General features: G+C 45.0%; 1 protein-coding gene and 40 non-coding genes across 41 annotated transcripts; all 41 read right to left on the bottom strand.

Annotated features, from left to right (window-relative positions):
- Positions 1–44: 44 nt before the first annotated feature.
- On the bottom strand, positions 45–116 carry TRNAA-CGC (transfer RNA alanine (anticodon CGC)). Its single transcript has one exon. It is a non-coding gene; the product is annotated as a tRNA-Ala (tRNA).
- Positions 117–420: 304 nt separating this feature from the next.
- On the bottom strand, positions 421–492 carry TRNAA-CGC (transfer RNA alanine (anticodon CGC)). The gene has a single exon. It is a non-coding gene; the product is annotated as a tRNA-Ala (tRNA).
- A 303-nt stretch (positions 493–795) lies between these two features.
- Positions 796–867, bottom strand: TRNAA-CGC (transfer RNA alanine (anticodon CGC)). The gene has a single exon. It is a non-coding gene; the product is annotated as a tRNA-Ala (tRNA).
- Positions 868–1171: 304 nt separating this feature from the next.
- TRNAA-CGC (transfer RNA alanine (anticodon CGC)) lies at positions 1172–1243 on the bottom strand. Its single transcript has one exon. It is a non-coding gene; the product is annotated as a tRNA-Ala (tRNA).
- Positions 1244–1547: 304 nt separating this feature from the next.
- On the bottom strand, positions 1548–1619 carry TRNAA-CGC (transfer RNA alanine (anticodon CGC)). The gene has a single exon. It is a non-coding gene; the product is annotated as a tRNA-Ala (tRNA).
- Positions 1620–1922: 303 nt separating this feature from the next.
- TRNAA-CGC (transfer RNA alanine (anticodon CGC)) lies at positions 1923–1994 on the bottom strand. The gene has a single exon. It is a non-coding gene; the product is annotated as a tRNA-Ala (tRNA).
- Positions 1995–2296: 302 nt separating this feature from the next.
- Positions 2297–2368, bottom strand: TRNAA-CGC (transfer RNA alanine (anticodon CGC)). The gene has a single exon. It is a non-coding gene; the product is annotated as a tRNA-Ala (tRNA).
- A 305-nt stretch (positions 2369–2673) lies between these two features.
- On the bottom strand, positions 2674–2745 carry TRNAA-CGC (transfer RNA alanine (anticodon CGC)). The gene has a single exon. It is a non-coding gene; the product is annotated as a tRNA-Ala (tRNA).
- Positions 2746–3050: 305 nt separating this feature from the next.
- Positions 3051–3122, bottom strand: TRNAA-CGC (transfer RNA alanine (anticodon CGC)). The gene has a single exon. It is a non-coding gene; the product is annotated as a tRNA-Ala (tRNA).
- A 304-nt stretch (positions 3123–3426) lies between these two features.
- On the bottom strand, positions 3427–3498 carry TRNAA-CGC (transfer RNA alanine (anticodon CGC)). The gene has a single exon. It is a non-coding gene; the product is annotated as a tRNA-Ala (tRNA).
- Positions 3499–3802: 304 nt separating this feature from the next.
- On the bottom strand, positions 3803–3874 carry TRNAA-CGC (transfer RNA alanine (anticodon CGC)). The gene has a single exon. It is a non-coding gene; the product is annotated as a tRNA-Ala (tRNA).
- A 305-nt stretch (positions 3875–4179) lies between these two features.
- On the bottom strand, positions 4180–4251 carry TRNAA-CGC (transfer RNA alanine (anticodon CGC)). The gene has a single exon. It is a non-coding gene; the product is annotated as a tRNA-Ala (tRNA).
- A 303-nt stretch (positions 4252–4554) lies between these two features.
- TRNAA-CGC (transfer RNA alanine (anticodon CGC)) lies at positions 4555–4626 on the bottom strand. The gene has a single exon. It is a non-coding gene; the product is annotated as a tRNA-Ala (tRNA).
- A 303-nt stretch (positions 4627–4929) lies between these two features.
- On the bottom strand, positions 4930–5001 carry TRNAA-CGC (transfer RNA alanine (anticodon CGC)). The gene has a single exon. It is a non-coding gene; the product is annotated as a tRNA-Ala (tRNA).
- Positions 5002–5304: 303 nt separating this feature from the next.
- TRNAA-CGC (transfer RNA alanine (anticodon CGC)) lies at positions 5305–5376 on the bottom strand. Its single transcript has one exon. It is a non-coding gene; the product is annotated as a tRNA-Ala (tRNA).
- A 305-nt stretch (positions 5377–5681) lies between these two features.
- Positions 5682–5753, bottom strand: TRNAA-CGC (transfer RNA alanine (anticodon CGC)). The gene has a single exon. It is a non-coding gene; the product is annotated as a tRNA-Ala (tRNA).
- Positions 5754–6057: 304 nt separating this feature from the next.
- TRNAA-CGC (transfer RNA alanine (anticodon CGC)) lies at positions 6058–6129 on the bottom strand. The gene has a single exon. It is a non-coding gene; the product is annotated as a tRNA-Ala (tRNA).
- Positions 6130–6433: 304 nt separating this feature from the next.
- On the bottom strand, positions 6434–6505 carry TRNAA-CGC (transfer RNA alanine (anticodon CGC)). The gene has a single exon. It is a non-coding gene; the product is annotated as a tRNA-Ala (tRNA).
- Positions 6506–6809: 304 nt separating this feature from the next.
- On the bottom strand, positions 6810–6881 carry TRNAA-CGC (transfer RNA alanine (anticodon CGC)). The gene has a single exon. It is a non-coding gene; the product is annotated as a tRNA-Ala (tRNA).
- Positions 6882–7183: 302 nt separating this feature from the next.
- On the bottom strand, positions 7184–7255 carry TRNAA-CGC (transfer RNA alanine (anticodon CGC)). The gene has a single exon. It is a non-coding gene; the product is annotated as a tRNA-Ala (tRNA).
- A 304-nt stretch (positions 7256–7559) lies between these two features.
- On the bottom strand, positions 7560–7631 carry TRNAA-CGC (transfer RNA alanine (anticodon CGC)). Its single transcript has one exon. It is a non-coding gene; the product is annotated as a tRNA-Ala (tRNA).
- Positions 7632–7934: 303 nt separating this feature from the next.
- Positions 7935–8006, bottom strand: TRNAA-CGC (transfer RNA alanine (anticodon CGC)). Its single transcript has one exon. It is a non-coding gene; the product is annotated as a tRNA-Ala (tRNA).
- A 303-nt stretch (positions 8007–8309) lies between these two features.
- Positions 8310–8381, bottom strand: TRNAA-CGC (transfer RNA alanine (anticodon CGC)). The gene has a single exon. It is a non-coding gene; the product is annotated as a tRNA-Ala (tRNA).
- A 302-nt stretch (positions 8382–8683) lies between these two features.
- Positions 8684–8755, bottom strand: TRNAA-CGC (transfer RNA alanine (anticodon CGC)). The gene has a single exon. It is a non-coding gene; the product is annotated as a tRNA-Ala (tRNA).
- A 303-nt stretch (positions 8756–9058) lies between these two features.
- Positions 9059–9130, bottom strand: TRNAA-CGC (transfer RNA alanine (anticodon CGC)). Its single transcript has one exon. It is a non-coding gene; the product is annotated as a tRNA-Ala (tRNA).
- Positions 9131–9435: 305 nt separating this feature from the next.
- Positions 9436–9507, bottom strand: TRNAA-CGC (transfer RNA alanine (anticodon CGC)). Its single transcript has one exon. It is a non-coding gene; the product is annotated as a tRNA-Ala (tRNA).
- A 303-nt stretch (positions 9508–9810) lies between these two features.
- TRNAA-CGC (transfer RNA alanine (anticodon CGC)) lies at positions 9811–9882 on the bottom strand. Its single transcript has one exon. It is a non-coding gene; the product is annotated as a tRNA-Ala (tRNA).
- Positions 9883–10185: 303 nt separating this feature from the next.
- On the bottom strand, positions 10186–10257 carry TRNAA-CGC (transfer RNA alanine (anticodon CGC)). The gene has a single exon. It is a non-coding gene; the product is annotated as a tRNA-Ala (tRNA).
- Positions 10258–10559: 302 nt separating this feature from the next.
- TRNAA-CGC (transfer RNA alanine (anticodon CGC)) lies at positions 10560–10631 on the bottom strand. Its single transcript has one exon. It is a non-coding gene; the product is annotated as a tRNA-Ala (tRNA).
- Positions 10632–10934: 303 nt separating this feature from the next.
- Positions 10935–11006, bottom strand: TRNAA-CGC (transfer RNA alanine (anticodon CGC)). The gene has a single exon. It is a non-coding gene; the product is annotated as a tRNA-Ala (tRNA).
- Positions 11007–11311: 305 nt separating this feature from the next.
- TRNAA-CGC (transfer RNA alanine (anticodon CGC)) lies at positions 11312–11383 on the bottom strand. The gene has a single exon. It is a non-coding gene; the product is annotated as a tRNA-Ala (tRNA).
- Positions 11384–11686: 303 nt separating this feature from the next.
- Positions 11687–11758, bottom strand: TRNAA-CGC (transfer RNA alanine (anticodon CGC)). Its single transcript has one exon. It is a non-coding gene; the product is annotated as a tRNA-Ala (tRNA).
- A 679-nt stretch (positions 11759–12437) lies between these two features.
- Positions 12438–12509, bottom strand: TRNAA-CGC (transfer RNA alanine (anticodon CGC)). The gene has a single exon. It is a non-coding gene; the product is annotated as a tRNA-Ala (tRNA).
- A 304-nt stretch (positions 12510–12813) lies between these two features.
- TRNAA-CGC (transfer RNA alanine (anticodon CGC)) lies at positions 12814–12885 on the bottom strand. The gene has a single exon. It is a non-coding gene; the product is annotated as a tRNA-Ala (tRNA).
- A 304-nt stretch (positions 12886–13189) lies between these two features.
- TRNAA-CGC (transfer RNA alanine (anticodon CGC)) lies at positions 13190–13261 on the bottom strand. The gene has a single exon. It is a non-coding gene; the product is annotated as a tRNA-Ala (tRNA).
- A 5185-nt stretch (positions 13262–18446) lies between these two features.
- Positions 18447–18518, bottom strand: TRNAA-CGC (transfer RNA alanine (anticodon CGC)). Its single transcript has one exon. It is a non-coding gene; the product is annotated as a tRNA-Ala (tRNA).
- A 305-nt stretch (positions 18519–18823) lies between these two features.
- On the bottom strand, positions 18824–18895 carry TRNAA-CGC (transfer RNA alanine (anticodon CGC)). Its single transcript has one exon. It is a non-coding gene; the product is annotated as a tRNA-Ala (tRNA).
- Positions 18896–19198: 303 nt separating this feature from the next.
- TRNAA-CGC (transfer RNA alanine (anticodon CGC)) lies at positions 19199–19270 on the bottom strand. The gene has a single exon. It is a non-coding gene; the product is annotated as a tRNA-Ala (tRNA).
- Positions 19271–19576: 306 nt separating this feature from the next.
- Positions 19577–19648, bottom strand: TRNAA-CGC (transfer RNA alanine (anticodon CGC)). Its single transcript has one exon. It is a non-coding gene; the product is annotated as a tRNA-Ala (tRNA).
- A 287-nt stretch (positions 19649–19935) lies between these two features.
- Positions 19936–21361, bottom strand: LOC126528464 (uncharacterized). Its single transcript, XM_050176350.3, has one exon. It carries the CDS (start codon positions 21352–21354, stop codon positions 20143–20145), a length of 1212 nt encoding a protein of 403 aa, XP_050032307.2. The 5' UTR covers positions 21355–21361; the 3' UTR covers positions 19936–20142.
- Positions 19953–20024, bottom strand: TRNAA-CGC (transfer RNA alanine (anticodon CGC)). Its single transcript has one exon. It is a non-coding gene; the product is annotated as a tRNA-Ala (tRNA).
- Positions 21362–22959: the final 1598 nt, after the last annotated feature.

Here is a 22959-nt window from a genome sequence, read left to right as displayed (position 1 = left end):
TTGTTGCGAAATAAAGTGATAAAAAGTTTAATTTCACACCACACTGGAGGTGCCGGGGTTTGAACCCGGGACTTCTCACATGCGAAGCGAGCGCTCTACCACTGAGCTACACCCCCGGAATAATAAAGGGTGTCATGTGTGGATGATTTATTGTTCTTCAAAGCCAGCAGCCGCTAGGAAGTGGAAAAAGCTTCCTTTCGATTAATCTTATTGCTGCACACCTGATGTGCCTGCAGTCATCCTAGCGTTGTCGTTAAAGAAACGGCGCTTGTGAGGACGTGGATTTGTGAAAGGCAGCGCGAGAAATTCGAGTATTGCTTACTTATGTGGAAGTGACGTGGCATCGTTTTTTTTTAATAATTGGATTGCTTACTTTGTGTTGCGAAATAAAGTGATAAAAAGTTTAATTTTACACCACACTGGAGGTGCCGGGGTTTGAACCCGGGACTTCTCACATGCGAAGCGAGCGCTCTACCACTGAGCTACACCCCCGGAATAATAAAGGGTGTCATGTGTGGACGATTTATTGTTCTTCAAAGCCAGCAGCCGCTAGGAAGTGGAAAAAGCTTCTTTTCGATTAATCTTGTTGCTGCACACCTGATGTGCCTGCAGTCATACTAGCGTTGTCGTTAAAGAAACGGCGCTTGTGAGGACGTGGATTTGTGAAAGGCAGCGCGAGAAATTCGAGTATTGCTTACTTATGTGGAAGTGACGTGGCATCGTTTTTTTTAATAATTGGATTGCTTACTTTGTGTTGCGAAATAAAGTGATAAAAAGTTTAATTTCACACCGCACTGGAGGTGCCGGGGTTTGAACCCGGGACTTCTCACATGCGAAGCAAGCGCTCTTCCACTGAGCTACACCCCCGGAATAATAAAGGGTGTCATGTGTCGATGATTTATTGTTCTTCAAAGCCAGCAGCCGCTAGGAAGTGGAAAAAGCTTCTTTTCGATTAATCTTGTTGCTGCACACCTGATGTGCCTGCAGTCATACTAGCGTTGTCGTTAAAGAAACGGCGCTTGTGAGGACGTGGAGTTGTGAAAACAGCGCGAGAAATGCGAGTATTACATATTTATATGGAAGTGACGTGGCATCGCTCTTTTTTAAATAATTGGATTGCTTACTTTGTGTTGCGAAATAAAGTGATAAAAAGTTTAATTTTACACCACACTGGAGGTGCCGGGGTTTGAACCCGGGACTTCTCACATGCGAAGCGAGCGCTCTTCCACTGAGCTACACCCCCGGAATAATAAAGGGTGTCATGTGCGGACGATTTATTGTTCTTCAAAGCCAGCAGCCGCTAGGAAGTGGAAAAAGCTTCTTTTCGATTAATCTTGTTGCTGCACACCTGATGTGCCTGCAGTCATACTAGTGTTGTCGTTAAAGAAACGGCGCTTCTGAGGACGTGGAGTTGTGAAAGCCAGCGCGAGAAATGCGAGTATTACATATTTATATGGAAGTGACGTAGCATCGTTTTTTTTTAATAATTGGATTGCTTACTTTGTGTTGCGAAATAAAGTGATAAAAAGTTTAATTTCACACCACACTGGAGGTGCCGGGGTTTGAACCCGGGACTTCTCACATGCGAAGCGAGCGCTCTACCACTGAGCTACACCCCCGGAATAATAAAGGGTGTCATGTGTGGACGATTTATTGTTCTTCAAAGCCAGCAGCCGCTAGGAAGTGGAAAAAGCTTCTTTTCGATTAATCTTATTGCTGGTCACCTGGTGTGCCTGCAGTCATCCTAGTGTTGTCGTTAAAGAAACGGCGCTTGTCAGGACGTTGAGTTGTGAAAACAGCGCGAGAAATGCGCGTATTACATATTTATATGGAAGTGACGTAGCATCGTTTTTTTTTAATAATTGGATTGCTTACTTTGTGTTGCGAAATAAAGTGATAGAAAGTTTAATTTCACACCACACTGGAGGTGCCGGGGTTTGAACCCGGGACTTCTCACATGCGAAGCGAGCGCTCTACCACTGAGCTACACCCCCGGAATAATAAAGGGTGTCATGTGTGGACGATTTATCGTTCTTCAAAGCCAGCAGCCGCTAGGAAGTGGAAAAAGCTTCTTTTCGATTAATCTTATTGCTGGTCACCTGATGTGCCTGCAGTCATCCTAGTGTTGTCGTTAAAGAAACGGCGCTTGTCAGGACGTTGAGTTGTGAAAACAGCGCGAGAAATGCGCGTATTACATATTTATATGGAAGTGACGTAGCATCGTTTTTTTTAATAATTGGATTGCTTACTTTGTGTTGCGAAATAAAGTGATAGAAAGTTTAATTTCACACCACACTAGAGGTGCCGGGGTTTGAACCCGGGACTTCTCACATGCGAAGCGAGCGCTCTACCACTGAGCTACACCCCCGGAATAATAAAGGGTGTCATGTGTGGACGATTTATTGTTCTTCAAAGCCAGCAGCCGCTAGGAAGTGGAAAAAGCTTCTTTTCGATTAATCTTATTGCTGCACACCTGATGTGCCTGCAGTCATACTAGCGTTGTCGTTAAAGAAACGGCGCTTGTGAGGACTTGCATTTGTGAAAGGCAGCGCGAGAAATTCGAGTATTACTTACTCATGTGGAAGTGACGTAGCATCGTTTTTTTTTAAATAATTGGATTGCTTACTTTGTGTTGCGAAATAAAGTGATAAGAAGTTTAATTTCACACCACACTGGAGGTGCCGGGGTTTGAACCCGGGACTTCTCACATGCGAAGCGAGCGCTCTACCACTGAGCTACACCCCCGGAATAATAAAGGGTGTCATGTGTGGACGATTTATTGTTCTTCAAAGCCAGCAGCCGCTAGGAAGTGGAAAAAGCTTCTTTTCGATTAATCTTGTTGCTGCACACCTGATGTGCCTGCAGTCATACTAGCGTTGTCGTTAAAGAAACGGCGCTTGTGAGGACTTGCATTTGTGAAAGGCAGCGCGAGAAATTCGAGTATTACTTACTCATGTGGAAGTGACGTAGCATCGTTTTTTTTTAAATAATTGGATTGCTTACTTTGTGTTGCGAAATAAAGTGATAAGAAGTTTAATTTCACACCACACTGGAGGTGCCGGGGTTTGAACCCGGGACTTCTCACATGCGAAGCGAGCGCTCTACCACTGAGCTACACCCCCGGAATAATAAAGGGTGTCATGTGTGGACGATTTATTGTTCTTCAAAGCCAGCAGCCGCTAGGAAGTGGAAAAAGCTTCTTTTCGATTAATCTTATTGCTGGTCACCTGATGTGCCTGCAGCCATCCTAGTGTTGTCGTTAAAGAAACGGCGCTTGTGAGGACGTGGAGTTGTGCACGCCAGCGCGAGAAATGCGAGTATTACATATTTATATGGAAGTGACGTAGCATCGTTTTTTTTTAATAATTGGATTGCTTACTTTGTGTTGCGAAATAAAGTGATAAAAAGTTTAATTTCACACCACACTGGAGGTGCCGGGGTTTGAACACGGGACTTCTCACATGCGAAGCGAGCGCTCTACCACTGAGCTACACCCCCGGAATAATAAAGGGTGTCATGTGTGGACGATTTATTGTTCTTCAAAGCCAGCAGCCGCTAGGAAGTGGAAAAAGCTTCTTTTCGATTAATCTTATTGCTGGTCACCTGATGTGCCTGCAGTCATCCTAGTGCTGTCGTTAAAGAAACGGCGCTTGTGAGGACGTGGAGTTGTGAAAGCCAGCGCGAGAAATGCGAGTATTACATATATATATGGAAGTGACGTAGCATCGTTTTTTTTTAATAATTGGATTGCTTACTTTGTGTTGCGAAATAAAGTGATAGAAAGTTTAATTTCACACCACACTGGAGGTGCCGGGGTTTGAACCCGGGACTTCTCACATGCGAAGCGAGCGCTCTACCACTGAGCTACACCCCCGGAATAATAAAGGGTGTCATGTGTGGACGATTTATTGTTCTTCAAAGCCAGCAGCCGCTAGAAAGTGGAAAAAGCTTCTTTTCGATTAATCTTGTTGCTGCACACCTGATGTGCCTGCAGTCATCCTAGCGTTGTCGTTAAAGAAACGGCGCTTGTGAGGACGTGGAGTTGTTAAAGCCAGCGCGAGAAATGCGAGTATTGCTTACTTATGTGGAAGTGACGTGGCATCGTGCTTTTTTAAATAATTGGATTGCTTACTTTGTGTTGCGAAATAAAGTGATAAAAAGTTTAATTTCACACCACACTGGAGGTGCCGGGGTTTGAACCCGGGACTTCTCACATGCGAAGCGAGCGCTCTACCACTGAGCTACACCCCCGGAATAATAAAGGGTGTCATGTGTGGACGATTTATTGTTCTTCAAAGCCAGCAGCCGCTAGGAAGTGGAAAAAGCTTCTTTTCGATTAATCTTGTTGCTGCACACCTGATGTGCTTGCAGTCATCCTAGCGTTGTCGTTAAAGAAACGGCGCTTGTCAGGACGTTGAGTTGTGAAAAGAGCGCGAGAAATGCGCGTATTACATATTTATATGGAAGTGACGTAGCATCGTTTTTTTTTAATAATTGGATTGCTTACTTTGTGTTGCGAAATAAAGTGATAGAAGGTTTAATTTCACACCACACTGGAGGTGCCGGGGTTTGAACCCGGGACTTCTCACATGCGAAGCGAGCGCTCTACCACTGAGCTACACCCCCGGAATAATAAAGGGTGTCATGTGTGGACGATTTATTGTTCTTCAAAGCCAGCAGCCGCTAGGAAGTGGAAAAAGCTTCTTTTCGATTAATCTTGTTGCTGCACACCTGATGTGCCTGCAGTCATCCTAGTGTTGTCGTTAAAGAAACGGCGCTTGTCAGGACGTTGAGTTGTGAAAACAGCGCGAGAAATGCGCGTATTACATATTTATATGGAAGTGACGTAGCATCGTTTTTTTTTAATAATTGGATTGCTTACTTTGTGTTGCGAAATAAAGTGATAGAAAGTTTAATTTCACACCACACTAGAGGTGCCGGGGTTTGAACCCGGGACTTCTCACATGCGAAGCGAGCGCTCTACCACTGAGCTACACCCCCGGAATAATAAAGGGTGTCAGGTGTGGACGATTTATTGTTCTTCAAAGCCAGCAGCCGCTAGGAAGTGGAAAAAGCTTCCTTTCGATTAATCTTATTGCTGGTCACCTGATGTGCCTGCAGCCATCCTAGTGTTGTCGTTAAAGAAACGGCGCTTGTGAGGACGTGGAGTTGTGAAAGCCAGCGCGAGAAATGCGAGTATTGCATATTTATATGGAAGTGACGTAGCATCGTTTTTTTTAATAATTGGATTGCTTACTTTGTGTTGCGAAATAAAGTGATAAAAAGTTTAATTTCACACCACACTGGAGGTGCCGGGGTTTGAACCCGGGACTTCTCACATGCGAAGCGAGCGCTCTACCACTGTGCTACACCCCCGGAATAATAAAGGGTGTCATGTGTGGACGATTTATTGTTCTTCAAAGCCAGCAGCCGCTAGGAAGTGGAAAAAGCTTCTTTTCGATTAATCTTATTGCTGCACACCTGATGTGCCTGCAGTCATCCTAGCGCTGTCGTTAAAGAAACGGCGCTTGTGAGGACGTGGAGTTGTGAAAGCCAGCGCGAGAAATGCGAGTATTGCTTACTTATGTGGAAGTGACGTGGCATCGTTCTTTTTTAAATAATTGGATTGCTTACTTTGTGTTGCGAAATAAAGTGATAAAAAGTTTAATTTCACACCACACTGGAGGTGCCGGGGTTTGAACCCGGGACTTCTCACATGCGAAGCGAGCGCTCTACCACTGAGCTACACCCCCGGAATAATAAAGGGTGTCATGTGTGGACGATTTATTGTTCTTCAAAGCCAGCAGCCGCTAGGAAGTGGAAAAAGCTTCTTTTCGATTAATCTTATTGCTGGTCACCTGATGTGCCTGCAGCCATCCTAGTGTTGTCGTTAAAGAAACGGCGCTTGTGAGGACGTGGAGTTGTGAAAGCCAGCGCGAGAAATGCGAGTATTACATATTTATATGGAAGTGACGTAGCATCGTATTTTTTTAATAATTGGATTGCTTACTTTGTGTTGCGAAATAAAGTGATAAAAAGTTTAATTTCACACCACACTGGAGGTGCCGGGGTTTGAACCCGGGACTTCTCACATGCGAAGCGAGCGCTCTACCACTGAGCTACACCCCCGGAATAATAAAGGGTGTCATGTGTGGACGATTTATTGTTCTTCAAAGCCAGCAGCCGCTAGAAAGTGGAAAAAGCTTCTTTTCGATTAATCTTGTTGCTGCACACCTGATGTGCCTGCAGTCATCCTAGCGTTGTCGTTAAAGAAACGGCGCTTGTGAGGACGTGGAGTTGTGAAAGCCAGCGCGAGAAATGCGAGTATTACATATTTATATGGAAGTGACGTAGCATCGTTTTTTTTTAATAATTGGATTGCTTACTTTGTGTTGCGAAATAAAGTGATAAAAAGTTTAATTTCACACCACACTGGAGGTGCCGGGGTTTGAACCCGGGACTTCTCACATGCGAAGCGAGCGCTCTACCACTGAGCTACACCCCCGGAATAATAAAGGGTGTCATGTGTGGACGATTTATTGTTCTTCAAAGCCAGCAGCCGCTAGAAAGTGGAAAAAGCTTCTTTTCGATTAATCTTATTGCTGGTCACCTGATGTTCCTGCAGCCATCCTAGTGTTGTCGTTAAAGAAACGGCGCTTGTGAGGACGTGGAGTTGTGAAAGCCAGCGCGAGAAATGCGAGTATTACATATTTATATGGAAGTGACGTAGCATCGTTTTTTTTTAATAATTGGATTGCTTACTTTGTGTTGCGAAATAAAGTGATAGAAGGTTTAATTTCACACCACACTGGAGGTGCCGGGGTTTGAACCCGGGACTTCTCACATGCGAAGCGAGCGCTCTACCACTGAGCTACACCCCCGGAATAAGAAAGGGTGTCATGTGTGGACGATTTATTGTTCTTCAAAGCCAGCAGCCGCTAGGAAGTGGAAAAAGCTTCTTTTCGATTAATCTTGTTGCTGCACACCTGATGTGCCTGCAGTCATCCTAGTGTTGTCGTTAAAGAAACGGCGCTTGTCAGGACGTTGAGTTGTGAAAACAGCGCGAGAAATGCGCGTATTACATATTTATATGGAAGTGACGTAGCATCGTTTTTTTTAATAATTGGATTGCTTACTTTGTGTTGCGAAATAAAGTGATAGAAAGTTTAATTTCACACCACACTAGAGGTGCCGGGGTTTGAACCCGGGACTTCTCACATGCGAAGCGAGCGCTCTACCACTGAGCTACACCCCCGGAATAATAAAGGGTGTCATGTGTGGACGATTTATTGTTCTTCAAAGCCAGCAGCCGCTAGGAAGTGGAAAAAGCTTCTTTTCGATTAATCTTATTGCTGGTCACCTGATGTGCCTGCAGTCATCCTAGTGTTGTCGTTAAAGAAACGGCGCTTGTGAGGACGTGGAGTTGTGAAAGCCAGCGCGAGAAATGCGAGTATTACATATATATATGGAAGTGACGTAGCATCGTTTTTTTTTAATAATTGGATTGCTTACTTTGTGTTGCGAAATAAAGTGATAAAAAGTTTAATTTCACACCACACTGGAGGTGCCGGGGTTTGAACCCGGGACTTCTCACATGCGAAGCGAGCGCTCTACCACTGAGCTACACCCCCGGAATAATAAAGGGTGTCCTGTGTGGACGATTTATTGTTCTTCAAAGCCAGCAGCCGCTAGGAAGTGGAAAAAGCTTCCTTTCGATTAATCTTGTTGCTGCACACCTGATGTGCCTGCAGTCATCCTAGTGTTGTCGTTAAAGAAACGGCGCTTGTCAGGACGTTGAGTTGTGAAAAGAGCGCGAGAAATGCGCGTATTACATATTTATATGGAAGTGACGTAGCATCGTTTTTTTTTAATAATTGGATTGCTTACTTTGTGTTGCGAAATAAAGTGATAAAAAGTTTAATTTCACACCACACTGGAGGTGCCGGGGTTTGAACCCGGGACTTCTCACATGCGAAGCGAGCGCTCTACCACTGAGCTACACCCCCGGAATAATAAAGGGTGTCATGTGTGGACGATTTATTGTTCTTCAAAGCCAGCAGCCGCTAGGAAGTGGAAAAAGCTTCTTTTCGATTAATCTTGTTGCTGCACACCTGATGTGCCTGCAGTCATCCTAGTGTTGTCGTTAAAGAAACGGCGCTTGTCAGGACGTTGAGTTGTGAAAAGAGCGCGAGAAATGCGCGTAATACATATTTATATGGAAGTGACGTAGCATCGTTTTTTTTTAATAATTGGATTGCTTACTTTGTGTTGCGAAATAAAGTGATAGAAAGTTTAATTTCACACCACACTGGAGGTGCCGGGGTTTGAACCCGGGACTTCTCACATGCGAAGCGAGCGCTCTACCACTGAGCTACACCCCCGGAATAATAAAGGGTGTCATGTGTGGACGATTTATTGTTCTTCAAAGCCAGCAGCCGCTAGGAAGTGGAAAAAGCTTCCTTTCGATTAATCTTGTTGCTGCACACCTGATGTGCCTGCAGTCATCCTAGTGTTGTCGTTAAAGAAACGGCGCTTGTCAGGACGTTGAGTTGTGAAAAGAGCGCGAGAAATGCGCGTATTACATATTTATATGGAAGTGACGTAGCATCGTTTTTTTTAATAATTGGATTGCTTACTTTGTGTTGCGAAATAAAGTGATAGAAAGTTTAATTTTACACCACACTGGAGGTGCCGGGGTTTGAACCCGCGACTTCTCACATGCGAAGCGAGCGCTCTACCACTGAGCTACACCCCCGGAATAATAAAGGGTGTCATGTGTGGACGATTTATTGTTCTTCAAAGCCAGCAGCCGCTAGGAAGTGGAAAAAGCTTCTTTTCGATTAATCTTGTTGCTGCACACCTGATGTGCCTGCAGTCATCCTAGTGTTGTCGTTAAAGAAACGGCGCTTGTCAGGACGTTGAGTTGTGAAAAGAGCGCGAGAAATGCGCGTATTACATATTTATATGGAAGTGACGTAGCATCGTTTTTTTTTAATAATTGGATTGCTTACTTTGTGTTGCGAAATAAAGTGATAGAAAGTTTAATTTTACACCACACTGGAGGTGCCGGGGTTTGAACCCGCGACTTCTCACATGCGAAGCGAGCGCTCTACCACTGAGCTACACCCCCGGAATAATAAAGGGTGTCATGTGTGGACGATTTATTGTTCTTCAAAGCCAGCAGCCGCTAGGAAGTGGAAAAAGCTTCTTTTCGATTAATCTTGTTGCTGCACACCTGATGTGCCTGCAGTCATCCTAGTGTTGTCGTTAAAGAAACGGCGCTTGTCAGGACGTGGAGTTGTGAAAGCCAGCGCGAGAAATGCGAGTATTGCTTACTTATGTGGAAGTGACGTGGCATCGTGCTTTTTTAAATAATTGGATTGCTTACTTTGTGTTGCGAAATAAAGTGATAAAAAGTTTAATTTCACACCACACTGGAGGTGCCGGGGTTTGAACCCGGGACTTCTCACATGCGAAGCGAGCGCTCTACCACTGAGCTACACCCCCGGAATAATAAAGGGTGTCATGTGTGGACGATTTATTGTTCTTCAAAGCCAGCAGCCGCTAGGAAGTGGAAAAAGCTTCTTTTCGATTAATCTTGTTGCTGCACACCTGATGTGCCTGCAGTCATCCTAGTGTTGTCGTTAAAGAAACGGCGCTTGTCAGGACGTTGAGTTGTGAAAAGAGCGCGAGAAATGCGCGTAATACATATTTATATGGAAGTGACGTAGCATCGTTTTTTTTTAATAATTGGATTGCTTACTTTGTGTTGCGAAATAAAGTGATAAAAAGTTTAATTTCACACCACACTGGAGGTGCCGGGGTTTGAACCCGGGACTTCTCACATGCGAAGCGAGCGCTCTACCACTGAGCTACACCCCCGGAATAATAAAGGGTGTCATGTGTGGACGATTTATTGTTCTTCAAAGCCAGCAGCCGCTAGGAAGTGGAAAAAGCTTCTTTTCGATTAATCTTGTTGCTGCACACCTGATGTGCCTGCAGTCATCCTAGTGTTGTCGTTAAAGAAACGGCGCTTGTCAGGACGTTGAGTTGTGAAAAGAGCGCGAGAAATGCGCGTAATACATATTTATATGGAAGTGACGTAGCATCGTTTTTTTTTAATAATTGGATTGCTTACTTTGTGTTGCGAAATAAAGTGATAGAAAGTTTAATTTCACACCACACTGGAGGTGCCGGGGTTTGAACCCGGGACTTCTCACATGCGAAGCGAGCGCTCTACCACTGAGCTACACCCCCGGAATAATAAAGGGTGTCATGTGTGGACGATTTATTGTTCTTCAAAGCCAGCAGCCGCTAGGAAGTGGAAAAAGCTTCCTTTCGATTAATCTTGTTGCTGCACACCTGATGTGCCTGCAGTCATCCTAGTGTTGTCGTTAAAGAAACGGCGCTTGTCAGGACGTTGAGTTGTGAAAAGAGCGCGAGAAATGCGCGTATTACATATTTATATGGAAGTGACGTAGCATCGTTTTTTTTAATAATTGGATTGCTTACTTTGTGTTGCGAAATAAAGTGATAGAAAGTTTAATTTTACACCACACTGGAGGTGCCGGGGTTTGAACCCGCGACTTCTCACATGCGAAGCGAGCGCTCTACCACTGAGCTACACCCCCGGAATAATAAAGGGTGTCATGTGTGGACGATTTATTGTTCTTCAAAGCCAGCAGCCGCTAGGAAGTGGAAAAAGCTTCTTTTCGATTAATCTTGTTGCTGCACACCTGATGTGCCTGCAGTCATCCTAGTGTTGTCGTTAAAGAAACGGCGCTTGTCAGGACGTTGAGTTGTGAAAAGAGCGCGAGAAATGCGCGTATTACATATTTATATGGAAGTGACGTAGCATCGTTTTTTTTTAATAATTGGATTGCTTACTTTGTGTTGCGAAATAAAGTGATAGAAAGTTTAATTTTACACCACACTGGAGGTGCCGGGGTTTGAACCCGCGACTTCTCACATGCGAAGCGAGCGCTCTACCACTGAGCTACACCCCCGGAATAATAAAGGGTGTCATGTGTGGACGATTTATTGTTCTTCAAAGCCAGCAGCCGCTAGGAAGTGGAAAAAGCTTCTTTTCGATTAATCTTGTTGCTGCACACCTGATGTGCCTGCAGTCATCCTAGTGTTGTCGTTAAAGAAACGGCGCTTGTCAGGACGTGGAGTTGTGAAAGCCAGCGCGAGAAATGCGAGTATTGCTTACTTATGTGGAAGTGACGTGGCATCGTGCTTTTTTAAATAATTGGATTGCTTACTTTGTGTTGCGAAATAAAGTGATAAAAAGTTTAATTTCACACCACACTGGAGGTGCCGGGGTTTGAACCCGGGACTTCTCACATGCGAAGCGAGCGCTCTACCACTGAGCTACACCCCCGGAATAATAAAGGGTGTCATGTGTGGACGATTTATTGTTCTTCAAAGCCAGCAGCCGCTAGGAAGTGGAAAAAGCTTCTTTTCGATTAATCTTGTTGCTGCACACCTGATGTGCCTGCAGTCATCCTAGTGTTGTCCTTAAAGAAACGGCGCTTGTCAGGACGCTGAGTTGTGAAAAGAGCGCGAGAAATGCGCGTATTACATATTTATATGGAAGTGACGTAGCATCGTTTTTTTTTAATAATTGGATTGCTTACTTTGTGTTGCGAAATAAAGTGATAGAAAGTATAATTTCACACCACACTGGAGGTGCCGGGGTTTGAACCCGGGACTTCTCACATGCGAAGCGAGCGCTCTACCACTGAGCTACACCCCCGGAATAATAAAGGGTGTCATGTGTGGACGATTTATTGTTCTTCAAAGCCAGCAGCCGCTAGGAAGTGGAAAAAGCTTCCTTTCGATTAATCTTGTTGCTGCACACCTGATGTGCCTGCAGTCATCCTAGTGTTGTCGTTAAAGAAACGGCGCTTGTCAGGACGTTGAGTTGTGAAAAGAGCGCGAGAAATGCGCGTATTACATATTTATATGGAAGTGACGTAGCATCGTTTTTTTTTAATAATTGGATTGCTTACTTTGTGTTGCGAAATAAAGTGATAAAAAGTTTAATTTTACACCACACTGGAGGTGCAGGGGTTTGAACCCGCGACTTCTCACATGCGAAGCGAGCGCTCTACCACTGATTACACCCCCGGAATAATAAAGGGTGTCATGTGTGGACGATTTATTGTTCTTCAAAACCAGCAGCCGCTAGAAAGTGGAAAAAGCTTCTTTTCGATTAATCTTGCTGCTGCACACCTGATGTGCCTGCAGTCATACTAGCGTTGTCGTTAAAGAAACGGCGCTTGTGAGGACTTGCATTTGTGAAAGGCAGCGCGAGAAATTCGAGTATTACTTACTCATGTGGAAGTGACGTAGCATCGTTTTTTTTTAAATAATTGGATTGCTTACTTTGCGTTGCGAAATAAAGTGATAAAAAGTTTAATTTCACACCACACTGGAGGTGCCGGGGTTTGAACCCGGGACTTCTCACATGCGAAGCGAGCGCTCTACCACTGAGCTACACCCCCGGAATAATAAAGGGTGTCATGTGTGGACGATTTATTGTTCTTCAAAGCCAGCAGCCGCTAGGAAGTGGAAAAAGCTTCTTTTCGATTAATCTTGTTGCTGGTCACCTGATGTGCCTGCAGTCATCCTAGTGTTGTCGTTAAACAAACGGCGCTTGTGAGGACGTTGAGTTGTGAAAGCCAGCGCGAGAAATGCGAGTATTACATATTTATATGGAAGTGACGTAGCATCGTTTTTTTTAAATAATTGGATTGCTTACTTTGTGTTGCGAAATAAAGTGATAAAAAGTTTAATTTCACACCACACTGGAGGTGCCGGGGTTTGAACCCGGGACTTCTCACATGCGAAGCGAGCGCTCTACCACTGAGCTACACCCCCGGAATAATAAAGGGTGTCATGTGTGGACGATTTATTGTTCTTCAAAGCCAGCAGCCGCTAGGAAGTGGAAAAAGCTTCTTTTCGTATAATCTTATTGCTGGTCACCTGATGTGCCTGCAGTCATCCTAGTGTTGTCGTTAAAGAAACGGCGCTTGTGAGGACGTGGAGTTGTGAAAGCCAGCGCGAGAAATGCGAGTATTACATATTTATATGGAAGTGACGTAGCATCGTTTTTTTTTAATAATTGGATTGCTTACTTTGTGTTGCGAAATAAAGTGATAGAAAGTTTAATTTCACACCACACTGGAGGTGCCGGGGTTTGAACCCGGGACTTCTCACATGCGAAGCGAGCGCTCTACCACTGAGCTACACCCCCTTTTTTTTTTTTTTATTTAATGCCGGTCTTTGACATAACACAGAAAATACAAATATTACACACACTTCAGAAATGCAAAATAGCGAAAAAAAAATTACGATAATGCCATCCGTCCGTATAGGAACGGCGTTGTCAAATTAAAATTCCTTCATGGCTGTGAGAGCTTCAAGTCTCGACAGCCAATCCGGTGCACATTCTTGCATTTTTTGTACATCAACAAACCGCGACATACATTCTCTGAAATATATATGAACCGGCCGTGCGTCGGGATCGCAGTGGTACCCAGCCATTCGAGACCGCCATATACAGTGGAGAGCATTCAACATAATGAAGTCATATGGGACGCCGTCTTCATCCTTAATAGGCAGATACCTGATCCCTTGGGGGTTTACAGGTAATTCTTTCTTCAGGGTTCGCTTCAAGACGTCCCAAAAGAACACAGCAGCCCAGCAGTGCAAGAAGACATGATCTATGGTTCCGGGTTTCTTGCAGATCAAGCAGTGAGAACCCCACGGTACGAGACAGCCCCGTTCTTCCATAAACGTCTTCACGGACAGGGTTCCCGTGTGGAGCTTAAAGAAAAAGGATTTTACCCCTGGTGGCACCTGCATGCGTTTCACCCGTTTAAGAACGTCCTGTCCTTGCTCTCCACTGTATATGGCTCTGTATAGCGGCACTGGGAATACAATATCACACACGTCTTTATACAGCGTTTTCCTTTTCACTTGACATAGGTAATCATTTGAAAACCGAACCGTAAGGAAACGGACACTGTCGGCCACTTCCTTAAGATAGCCACGAAGTGTTCCATTCATGCTTGCCGTTGTGACAACATGTGCCGGCAATGTGTTGCTTAATCTGAGCTGACATACGGTGCGAAGAAAAGGATCGCGCACATCCCGGAAAAAGAAAAATCGGTTGACCAGTTGTCGAACAAAAAGATGGGCTAATCCCACACCCCCGTCTTTCACTCTTCTGAACAAATTTGTTCGGCTGCACCTTTCCCATGTTGAACCCCATATGAAAACCGCAAACACTCTGTGCAGCCTTTGCACGTTCAGTCTAGAACAATACAACGCTTGCATAACATAGTATAACTTGGCAATTAAAAAGATGTTGCAAACTGTCGCTCTTGCAAAAACAGACAGGTTAGTACCCTTCCATTTGTCTGCTTTTTCTTTCATGTCACTTGTCTGGTTCCTCCAATATTCATCACTGTTATTGTAACTGTCTAGGGGAACACCGAGATACCTCATCGGAGTTTTCACCCAGGTCACATTCGCGAAATAGTCCGGTGCGGAAAGCCAGTTCCCGTGCCACAGCCCTAGGGATTTCCTCCAATTTACTCTGCTACTCGTGACTTCACAGAAATGATTTACTACAGATATTGCTTCGGTTACACTTGGTTTATCTATGCAACACACTGCAATATCGTCTGCATACGCCAGTAGCTTCACTTCTGTCGCTGCCAATCTAAAACCACGTATTTTGTCATTTTCATTTATTGCCACACACATGGCCTCTATATAAATAGCAAGCAGAAGTGGACTGAGGGGACAGCCTTGGCGCACTGAACGCATAATGTTAATGGGGGCCCCCAGTGACTTATTAACAATTAATCTAGTTGTGCAATTCTTGTACGCCAAGGCCACGCCCTCAGTGATGATGGAACCGACATTAACGTGATCCAAGATGGCAAACAAAATAACATGCGCGACACAATCGAAAGCTTTCTCGAGATCGAGCTGAAGAACTGCAACGCCACCTCCGGTGACGTCACAGCACTCGAGAACAGATCGCATCTTATGAATGTTAGAAAAAATAGTTCGCCCTCTGATGCCACAAGTTTGATGGTCTCCAACTATTTCTTTGATGACGCCTTGGAGTCTGGTAGCTAAAATCTTCATAAATATCTTGTAATCAACATTTGTTAGTGATATTGGCCTATAGAATGTCACTAATTTTAGTTTATCTGTTTGATCGCTCTTAGGTATTAGTATGGTGTGCGCTTTTCCAAATGAAGGGGGCAAACATTTCTGCTGATACGCGTCATTTAATACCTCTGCCAACAATGGAGCCAATTCTCTCTTAAACGCCTTATACCACCCAGCGCAGAGGCCATCAGGTCCAGGCGACTTTCCAAGGTTCAAATCGTCGATTGCCTTTTCTACTTCCCCCTCAGTTATTTTGGCTTCTAATCGTTCTTTGGTATCATCACTTATTCGCGGCATCAGATTAAGAAAATCCGCTTTAAAACCCCCTACATTCGCTGCCTGAAAGGCAAAGAGTGACTGGTAGTACTCGAAGAAGGCGCTCCCAATGCTCTCACTGTCTTCAACGACAGTCCCGTTCATTAGAATTTTATCGATGTGGTTTCGCCGTCCGTGCGCCTTCTCAAGACCCAGCGCCCTTTTCGTGGGCGTCTCCCCTGCCACTAGTGCATCTGCTCGCGCACGCACGATAGCGCCTTGATAACGCTCTTTGTCGAACTGTTCAAGTTCTTCCGTGATGTTTCGCACGTCGTCTTTGTACGTACCAGGCTCTCTACACTCAAGCGTTATCAGCTGCTCAAGCAGTCTTCTTAAGCCCTTTTCTTTCATTTCCCTCTCGAATTTTATGCAACTCGATCTTTCTATGGCTTTAATTTTAACCTTCTGTTTAAAACATTCCCACTTCTCCGCTATTGTTTCCGTTGCATCATCGAATACTTCGTTAACCGCATCCCTTACTGCTTTTACAAACCACTGATCATTTAGTAACAAGGCATTCATTTTCCATAGATCCCAATTAAAAGCATGTTTCGTTTTCACTACACCTATGTGACATTTTACGAGGCAGTGGTCCGAAAACGACACGGGCACTACACAATAACTGTGGCATCTTGGAATCATGTCCAACGACATGTACATTCGATCCAGTCGTGCATGACTACTACCCTGAAAACGAGTAAAAGTCACTTCACGCCCCCCTTCCAGACACTCGAAAACATCGTCAAGTTCATTTTCCCCTATTAGATTTGATAATACGCTACTGCTTTTGTCGCGCACACCTGCATTATTCACTCGGTCTCTGGCATTTAACACACAATTAAAGTCCCCTAACAAAATAACGCGCTTATCACTGCGGACATGCTTAGAAAGGTTAGAAAAAAAGGAGACACGCTCCTCGACTGAATTCGGAGCGTAGACGCATATGACACGGAATTCAACATTACATATCACGACATCGCAAAAAACAATCCTTCCGGATTCACAGGAACATACACTTTGAATCTGCAGTCCAGGCAGCTTCTTGACGAACAGAATGCACCCCCCGGACGTGCCTACCGCATGACTAACCACCGCAAAATATCTGTGCGTGAATCGTCGCACCATGCTCCCGGTCTGCTCCTCTCCATCAACCTTAGTCTCTTGGACGGCTAGTACGTCTAAGTTGTGGTCAGTGACCAACCGTAGGACCTGACTTTGCCTACGACTAGCCGCCAAGCCTCGCACGTTCAATGTGGCAATAATAAGGGACGGTATTTCAGCCATTTTCAGCTAGCGAGAAAAGCAGGCCCGGAGCATGGTGCTTACCGTTCACGACTAGCCCTCGGCTAGCCGTCTCCGGGACCTCCCGGCTTGTTTGTGTCGTCAAGCGTGGCCGTTTTGCCCGCAGGCTTCTTTCCAGGTGGTACATTGGGTTTTGGCTTGTAGCCCATCCGCCTTCCTTGAGGCGCCTTCGTCGGCGGCCCCTCGCTGGTGCTGGTGGCACCGCCGTCCTTGTCCTTGGCCTCGTCGTGGGGGCGCTTGACTGGGGCACCAATAATCGCAGTCCGCTCACCGTCATTGACTTCCTTGTCCTGCAGCATTGCTATCGTGTCGTTGTCGGGTGCGTCTTCGTTAACGCCCCCCGTAGCAAGGCTCACTGCAGGCAGGACCTGTACCGGTTTGCCCGTCTTCTCGGCAGCCTCAGCCACCGTGCCTTCAGCGCCAGCGGTAGATGACCCTCCAAGTGTGGCTGTCGAGACCAAGTCTCCAGTTCCTTTGGCGGCGGCCTCCGTCTCAACCACGTCCATGACGTGCTCCTCAGCAACGTCAGTCGCTGCTGGTCCTGTCACGGCGGCGTAGGATTTGACGCAGTCAGCGTCAACGTGGCCGAAACGTCTGCACCTGGAACAGCGTGGGACTTTACACTCTCGGCGGACGTGCCCCGTGCCTTGGCAGCGCAGGCACTGCATGGGTCGACCGGGCACAACCACCAAGGCCAACTCTCCGCCGACGCGGACCTGATGCGGAAGGTCCTCAACTTTGACGCCGTTCTTTAGCTTCAGGAGCACCGTCCTGGTGGTCGACGTCTTGCTTCCCATGCCTTCGACTCGCCACCGCTCCCGGCTCACCTCTTCCACCTTGCCGAAAGCCGCGAACGCTGTCCGGACGTCCTCGTCAGCCACTCCGTACAACAGCCAGTGAAGCCTAAGCTTCACCTGCTGGTCCTGCGGGTCCACGATGACGCATCGTCGTCCCTTCACTTGCAGGTCCTTTAGGGAAACCAGTCTTTTCGTCGCAGTCGCATCATTCAGGGTCACCGCCCAGACGTGATTTATCTGGTACGCCCCTATGCATACCACGTCCGGCAGAAGGCCCGTCGGCAGTAGGGCATCCCTGAAATCTTCGACTTTGTATGGTCTCGCACGCACATCACCGTGCAAAAACACGGTGTTAATCGCAACTCGTCCTTTTGGCAGTTGAGGCAAAATGAACGGATATTCCTTATCATCTTCTGTAATCCTGTTTCCGCGACCAAAGGAGGCCGCTGTCGCTGCCCCGGAAGAGGCCATGACCCTACGATCCGAACAGCTCGGCTGCCGGATGCAGAATGCATGACTGAGCTACACCCCCGGAATAATAAAGGGTGTCATGTGTGGACGATTTATTGTTCTTCAAAGCCAGCAGCCGCTAGAAAGTGGAAAAAGCTTCTTTTCGATTAATCTTGTTGCTGCACAGCTGATGTGCCTGCAGTCATCCTAGCGTTGTCGTTAAAGAAACGGCGCTTGTGAGGACGTGGAGTTGTGAAAGCCAGCGCGAGAAATGCGAGTATTGCTTACTTATGTGGAAGTGACGTGGCATCGTGCTTTTTTAAATAATTGGATTGCTTACTTTGTGTTGCGAAATAAAGTGATAAAAAGTTTAATTTCACACCACACTGGAGGTGCCGGGGTTTGAACCCGGGACTTCTCACACGCGAAGCGAGCGCTCTACCACTGAGCTACACCCCCGGAATAATAAAGGGTGTCATGTGTGGACGATTTATTGTTCTTCAAAGCCAGCAGCCGCTAGGAAGTGGAAAAAGCTTCTTTTCGATTAATCTTGTTGCTGCACACACCTGATGTGCCTGCAGTCATACTAGCGTTGTCGTTAAAGAAACGGCGCTTGTGAGGACGTGGATTTGTGAAAACAGCGCGAGAAATGCGAGTATTACATATTTATATGGAAGTGACGTAGCATCGTTTTTTTTTAATAATTGGATTGCTTACTTTGTGTTGCGAAATAAAGTGATAGAAAGTTTAATTTCACACCACACTGGAGGTGCCGGGGTTTGAACCCGGGACTTCTCACATGCGAAGCAAGCGCTCTACCACTGAGCTACACCCCCGGAATAATAAAGGGTGTCAGGTGTGGACGATTTATTGTTCTTCAAAGCCAGCAGCCGCTAGGAAGTGGAAAAAGCTTCCTTTCGATTAATCTTATTGCTGGTCACCTGATGTGCCTGCAGCCATCCTAGTGTTGTCGTTAAAGAAACGGCGCTTGTGAGGACGTTGAGTTGTGAAAACAGCGCGAGAAATGCGCGTATTACATATTTATATGGAAGTGACGTAGCATCGTTTTTTTTTAATAATTGGATTGCTTACTTTGTGTTGCGAAATAAAGTGATAAAAAGTTTAATTTCACACCACACTGGAGGTGCCGGGGTTTGAACCCGGGACTTCTCACATGCGAAGCAAGCGCTCTACCACTGAGCTACACCCCCGGAATAATAAAGGGTGTCATGTGTGGACGATTTATTGTTCTTCAAAGCCAGCAGCCGCTAGGAAGTGGAAAAAGCTTCTTTTCGATTAATCTTGTTGCTGGTCACCTGATGTGCCTGCAGTCATCCTAGTGTTGTCGTTAAAGAAACGGCGCTTGTGAGGACGTGGATTTGTGAAAGGCAGCGCGAGAAATTCGAGTATTACTTACTTATGTGGAAGTGACGTAGCATCGTTTTTTTTTTTAATAATTGGATTGCTTACTTTGTGTTGCGAAATAAAGTGATAAAAAGTTTAATTTTACACCACACTGGAGGTGCCGGGGTTTGAACCCGGGACTTCTCACATGCGAAGCGAGCGCTCTACCACTGAGCTACACCCCCGGAATAATGAAGGGTGTCATGTGTGGACGATTTATTGTTCTTCAAAGCCAGCAGCCGCTAGGAAGTGGAAAAAGCTTCCTTTCGATTAATCTTATTGCTGGTCACCTGATGTGCCTGCAGCCATCCTAGTGTTGTCGTTAAAGAAACGGCGCTTGTGAGGACTTGCATTTGTGAAAGGCAGCGCGAGAAATTCGAGTATTACTTACTTATGTGGAAGTGACGTACATCGTTTTTTTTAAAATAATTGGATTGCTTACTTTGTGTTGCGAAATAAAGTGATAAAAAGTTTAATTTTACACCACACTGGAGGTGCCGGGGTTTGAACCCGGGACTTCTCACATGCGAAGCAAGCGCTCTACCACTGAGCTACACCCCCTTTTTTTTTTTTTTTCTTTATTGCCGGATAATCAAAGATGCAGTACATTCACCATACTATGGTAAGAACAAAACAAAGTGTTACATAGTCATTACATATACTTCTCGAAATGCACATGTTAAAAACGCTTTAAGGTCACCAGTGTATCCAGTACAGGTAACCATTCTGGTGGTTCAGCCTGAGATTTATACACGTCTCTTATTTGAGAAACACTTTCAATAAAAAATTGTCTGGCTGGTTTGCCATCCACATCAGCATTTCGTACGGCCATTCGTGTTTTCCATATGCTGTGTAGGCTCAGCGTCATGATCATGTCATAGGGCACGTCGTTTTCTTTTTCAACTGGGAGAAAGCGGATACCGTAGGGTGATATAGGGAGCTCTTTTTTCAGCGTTCTTTGCAAGACATCCCAGTGGAATATTGCATCCCTGCAGTCTAAGAAAATGTGTTCTATTGTCTCAGGCTTTGAACAAATGAGACAATTAACTGACCACGGTACGAACAGTCCTCTCTCTTGCAACCATGGTTTAACTGGCAAGGTATTGGTATGGAGCTGAAAGAAGAACGTCTTAACTGAGGAGCGGACTGTCATTTTTTTAACACGTTTCAACACGTCACCTTCCGAACCTACACAATACATGGCACGATATATGGGCACTGGCAACATAATATCAATCAGATCCTTGTATAAACGCTTTTTAGGTACATTACTTAGGTACTCCATTGAGAATCTCACCTTTAGCATCCGAAAAGACATAACGACCTCACGAAGAAAGCCGCGAACACTCCCTTTTTTTGTGACATTTGATACAACGTATTCAGGAATTACATCACTCATTCGTAATTGTAAAATTGTTCGCAGAAATCCGTTATTTTGGTCGCGCAAAAAAATAAATCTTGACACAACTTGTTTGAGAAATAAATGACATAAACTTAGTCCGCCGCTACGGACTGATCGAAATAAATTAGTTCTGCTGCATCTTTCCCATGTTGAACGCCACACGAACACTGCAAAGACTCTGTGCAACTTCTGCACGTTGGTACGAGACATACAAAGCACTTGAAGAACATACCACACTTTCGCGACTAAAAACACGTTGCAAACTGTGGCACGCGCGAAAACGGAGAAATCCCGCCCACCCCATTTATCTGTTTGTTCCCTAACACGTTTCGTTTCCTCGTTCCAGTATTGCGTTGTATCGCGATAATGTTCTAAGGGCACTCCGAGATATTTGACAGGTGTCACAGTCCATTTCATGTTAGCAAAATAATCAGAGGTGTTTTCCCACGGCCCATGCCAGAAGCCTAAACATTTGTTCCAATTTATCATACTGCCCGTGTGCGAGCAAAAAATTTCTGCTTCTTTAACGGTCTCCTTAACGCTTTCCTTATCGCCACAGAAGACTGCTATGTCGTCAGCATAACACAGTATTTTAACTTCACTTGTGAGTAATTTGAAGCCATGCATAGTGTCATTATTAAGAATCTTTAAGCAGAAAGGTTCGAGAAAAATTGCAAACAATAATGAAGATAATGGACACCCTTGCCTAATACTATACTGAACTTTGAAACTTTCGCTGACACTTTTGTTTACAATTATGCTTGCTGAACTGTGAGTGTAACACATTTTCACACCAGTCGCAATCACAAACCCAACATTAATATACTCCAAAAGACTAAAAAGAATTTGATGTGATACACGATCGAAAGCTTTTTCTAGATCAAGCTGTAGCATTGCTACCCGTTCTGAAAAGTCATCGCAGTATTCAAGTACACTTCTGGTAACATGAATGTTAGTAAATATCGAGCGTCCCCTGATCCCACATGTCTGGTGGGGTCCTACCAAAACTGTGATCACGGTTTGTAATCTTTTGGCCAGTACTTTCATATATATTTTGTAATCTACATTGCTTAAGCTTATCGGTCGATAGGACGAAACCGATAGAAGTTTAACTGGGTCATCTGTCTTGGGTATTAATACAACGTGAGAACAGTTGAAAGATAGGGGCACTGCATTTTCATTATATGCTTCGGTTATTACATGATGCAGGGCTTTTGCCAGATCCACTTTAAAAGCTTTGTAGAAACAACTGCTTAAGCCATCCGGGCCTGGAGATTTGCCTACGGATAACTCATCAATTGCGTCTTCAATTTCGCGTACGGTAATGTCTGCTTCAAGGCGGGTCTTCACGTCATCGTCTAACCTTGGCATTAAGTGAAGGTAATCATTTTCAAAGCCGGTTTCAATATCAATTTTATGACCTAACAGATTTTTAAAGTACTCTACAAAAGCAAGTTCAATTATCCGTTTGTCTTTTGTTATAACGCCCTCGTACTGTATTTCTTTTATTTCATTTTTGACGGCATAACTTTTCTCATCCGCTAGTGAGCGCTTAGTAGGCGTTTCTCCCAACCACAGTCTTTCGCCACGAGCGCGAACAATGGCTCCTTTATATCTTTCGACATCTATTGCTTCCAGTTTATTTTTGACATCCTTAATTATATTATTTAATGCCCCTGGTTGTGTGCTTTCTGCGTTCAGCAAATAGTCTAATTGACTACGGAGCACAGTTTCTTCGTTTCTTTCACTGCGGCGTAGTGCGCATGCCCTCTCGATTGCAATGATCTTAATCTCTTGTTTGAACAGCTCCCATTCAGCGATGAAACTATCCGTTTTAGACAGTAGTCTTTCTATGCATTCTTTTGCTTTGCTCACAAAGTTATCATTGTTCATAAGCTTATCATTAAATTTCCAAAGTGTCCAACTGAATGATGACCCTTTGTGCTTTGCTCCTAAGGAAAACATAACCAAACTGTGATCACTGAACGAAACATGTTTTACGTTGTAATCTTGGCACAGCGGCACTATATTTGCAGATACGTATAACCTGTCCAAGCGTGCATGGCTTGCGCGTTGGAAGTGAGTGAAATGTGG

The sequence above is a fragment of the Dermacentor andersoni genome, chromosome 3, assembly GCF_023375885.2.
Source record: "Dermacentor andersoni chromosome 3, qqDerAnde1_hic_scaffold, whole genome shotgun sequence".
Classification (NCBI taxonomy): Eukaryota; Metazoa; Arthropoda; class Arachnida; order Ixodida; family Ixodidae; genus Dermacentor; species Dermacentor andersoni.
This window is presented reverse-complemented; position numbering and strand designations above follow the sequence as displayed.

Excerpts from the sequence above, each read along its gene's own strand:
- LOC126528464 (XM_050176350.3), bottom strand. The coding sequence starts at position 21,354 with ATGATAAATTGGAACAAATGTTTAGGCTTCTGGCATGGGCCGTGGGAA.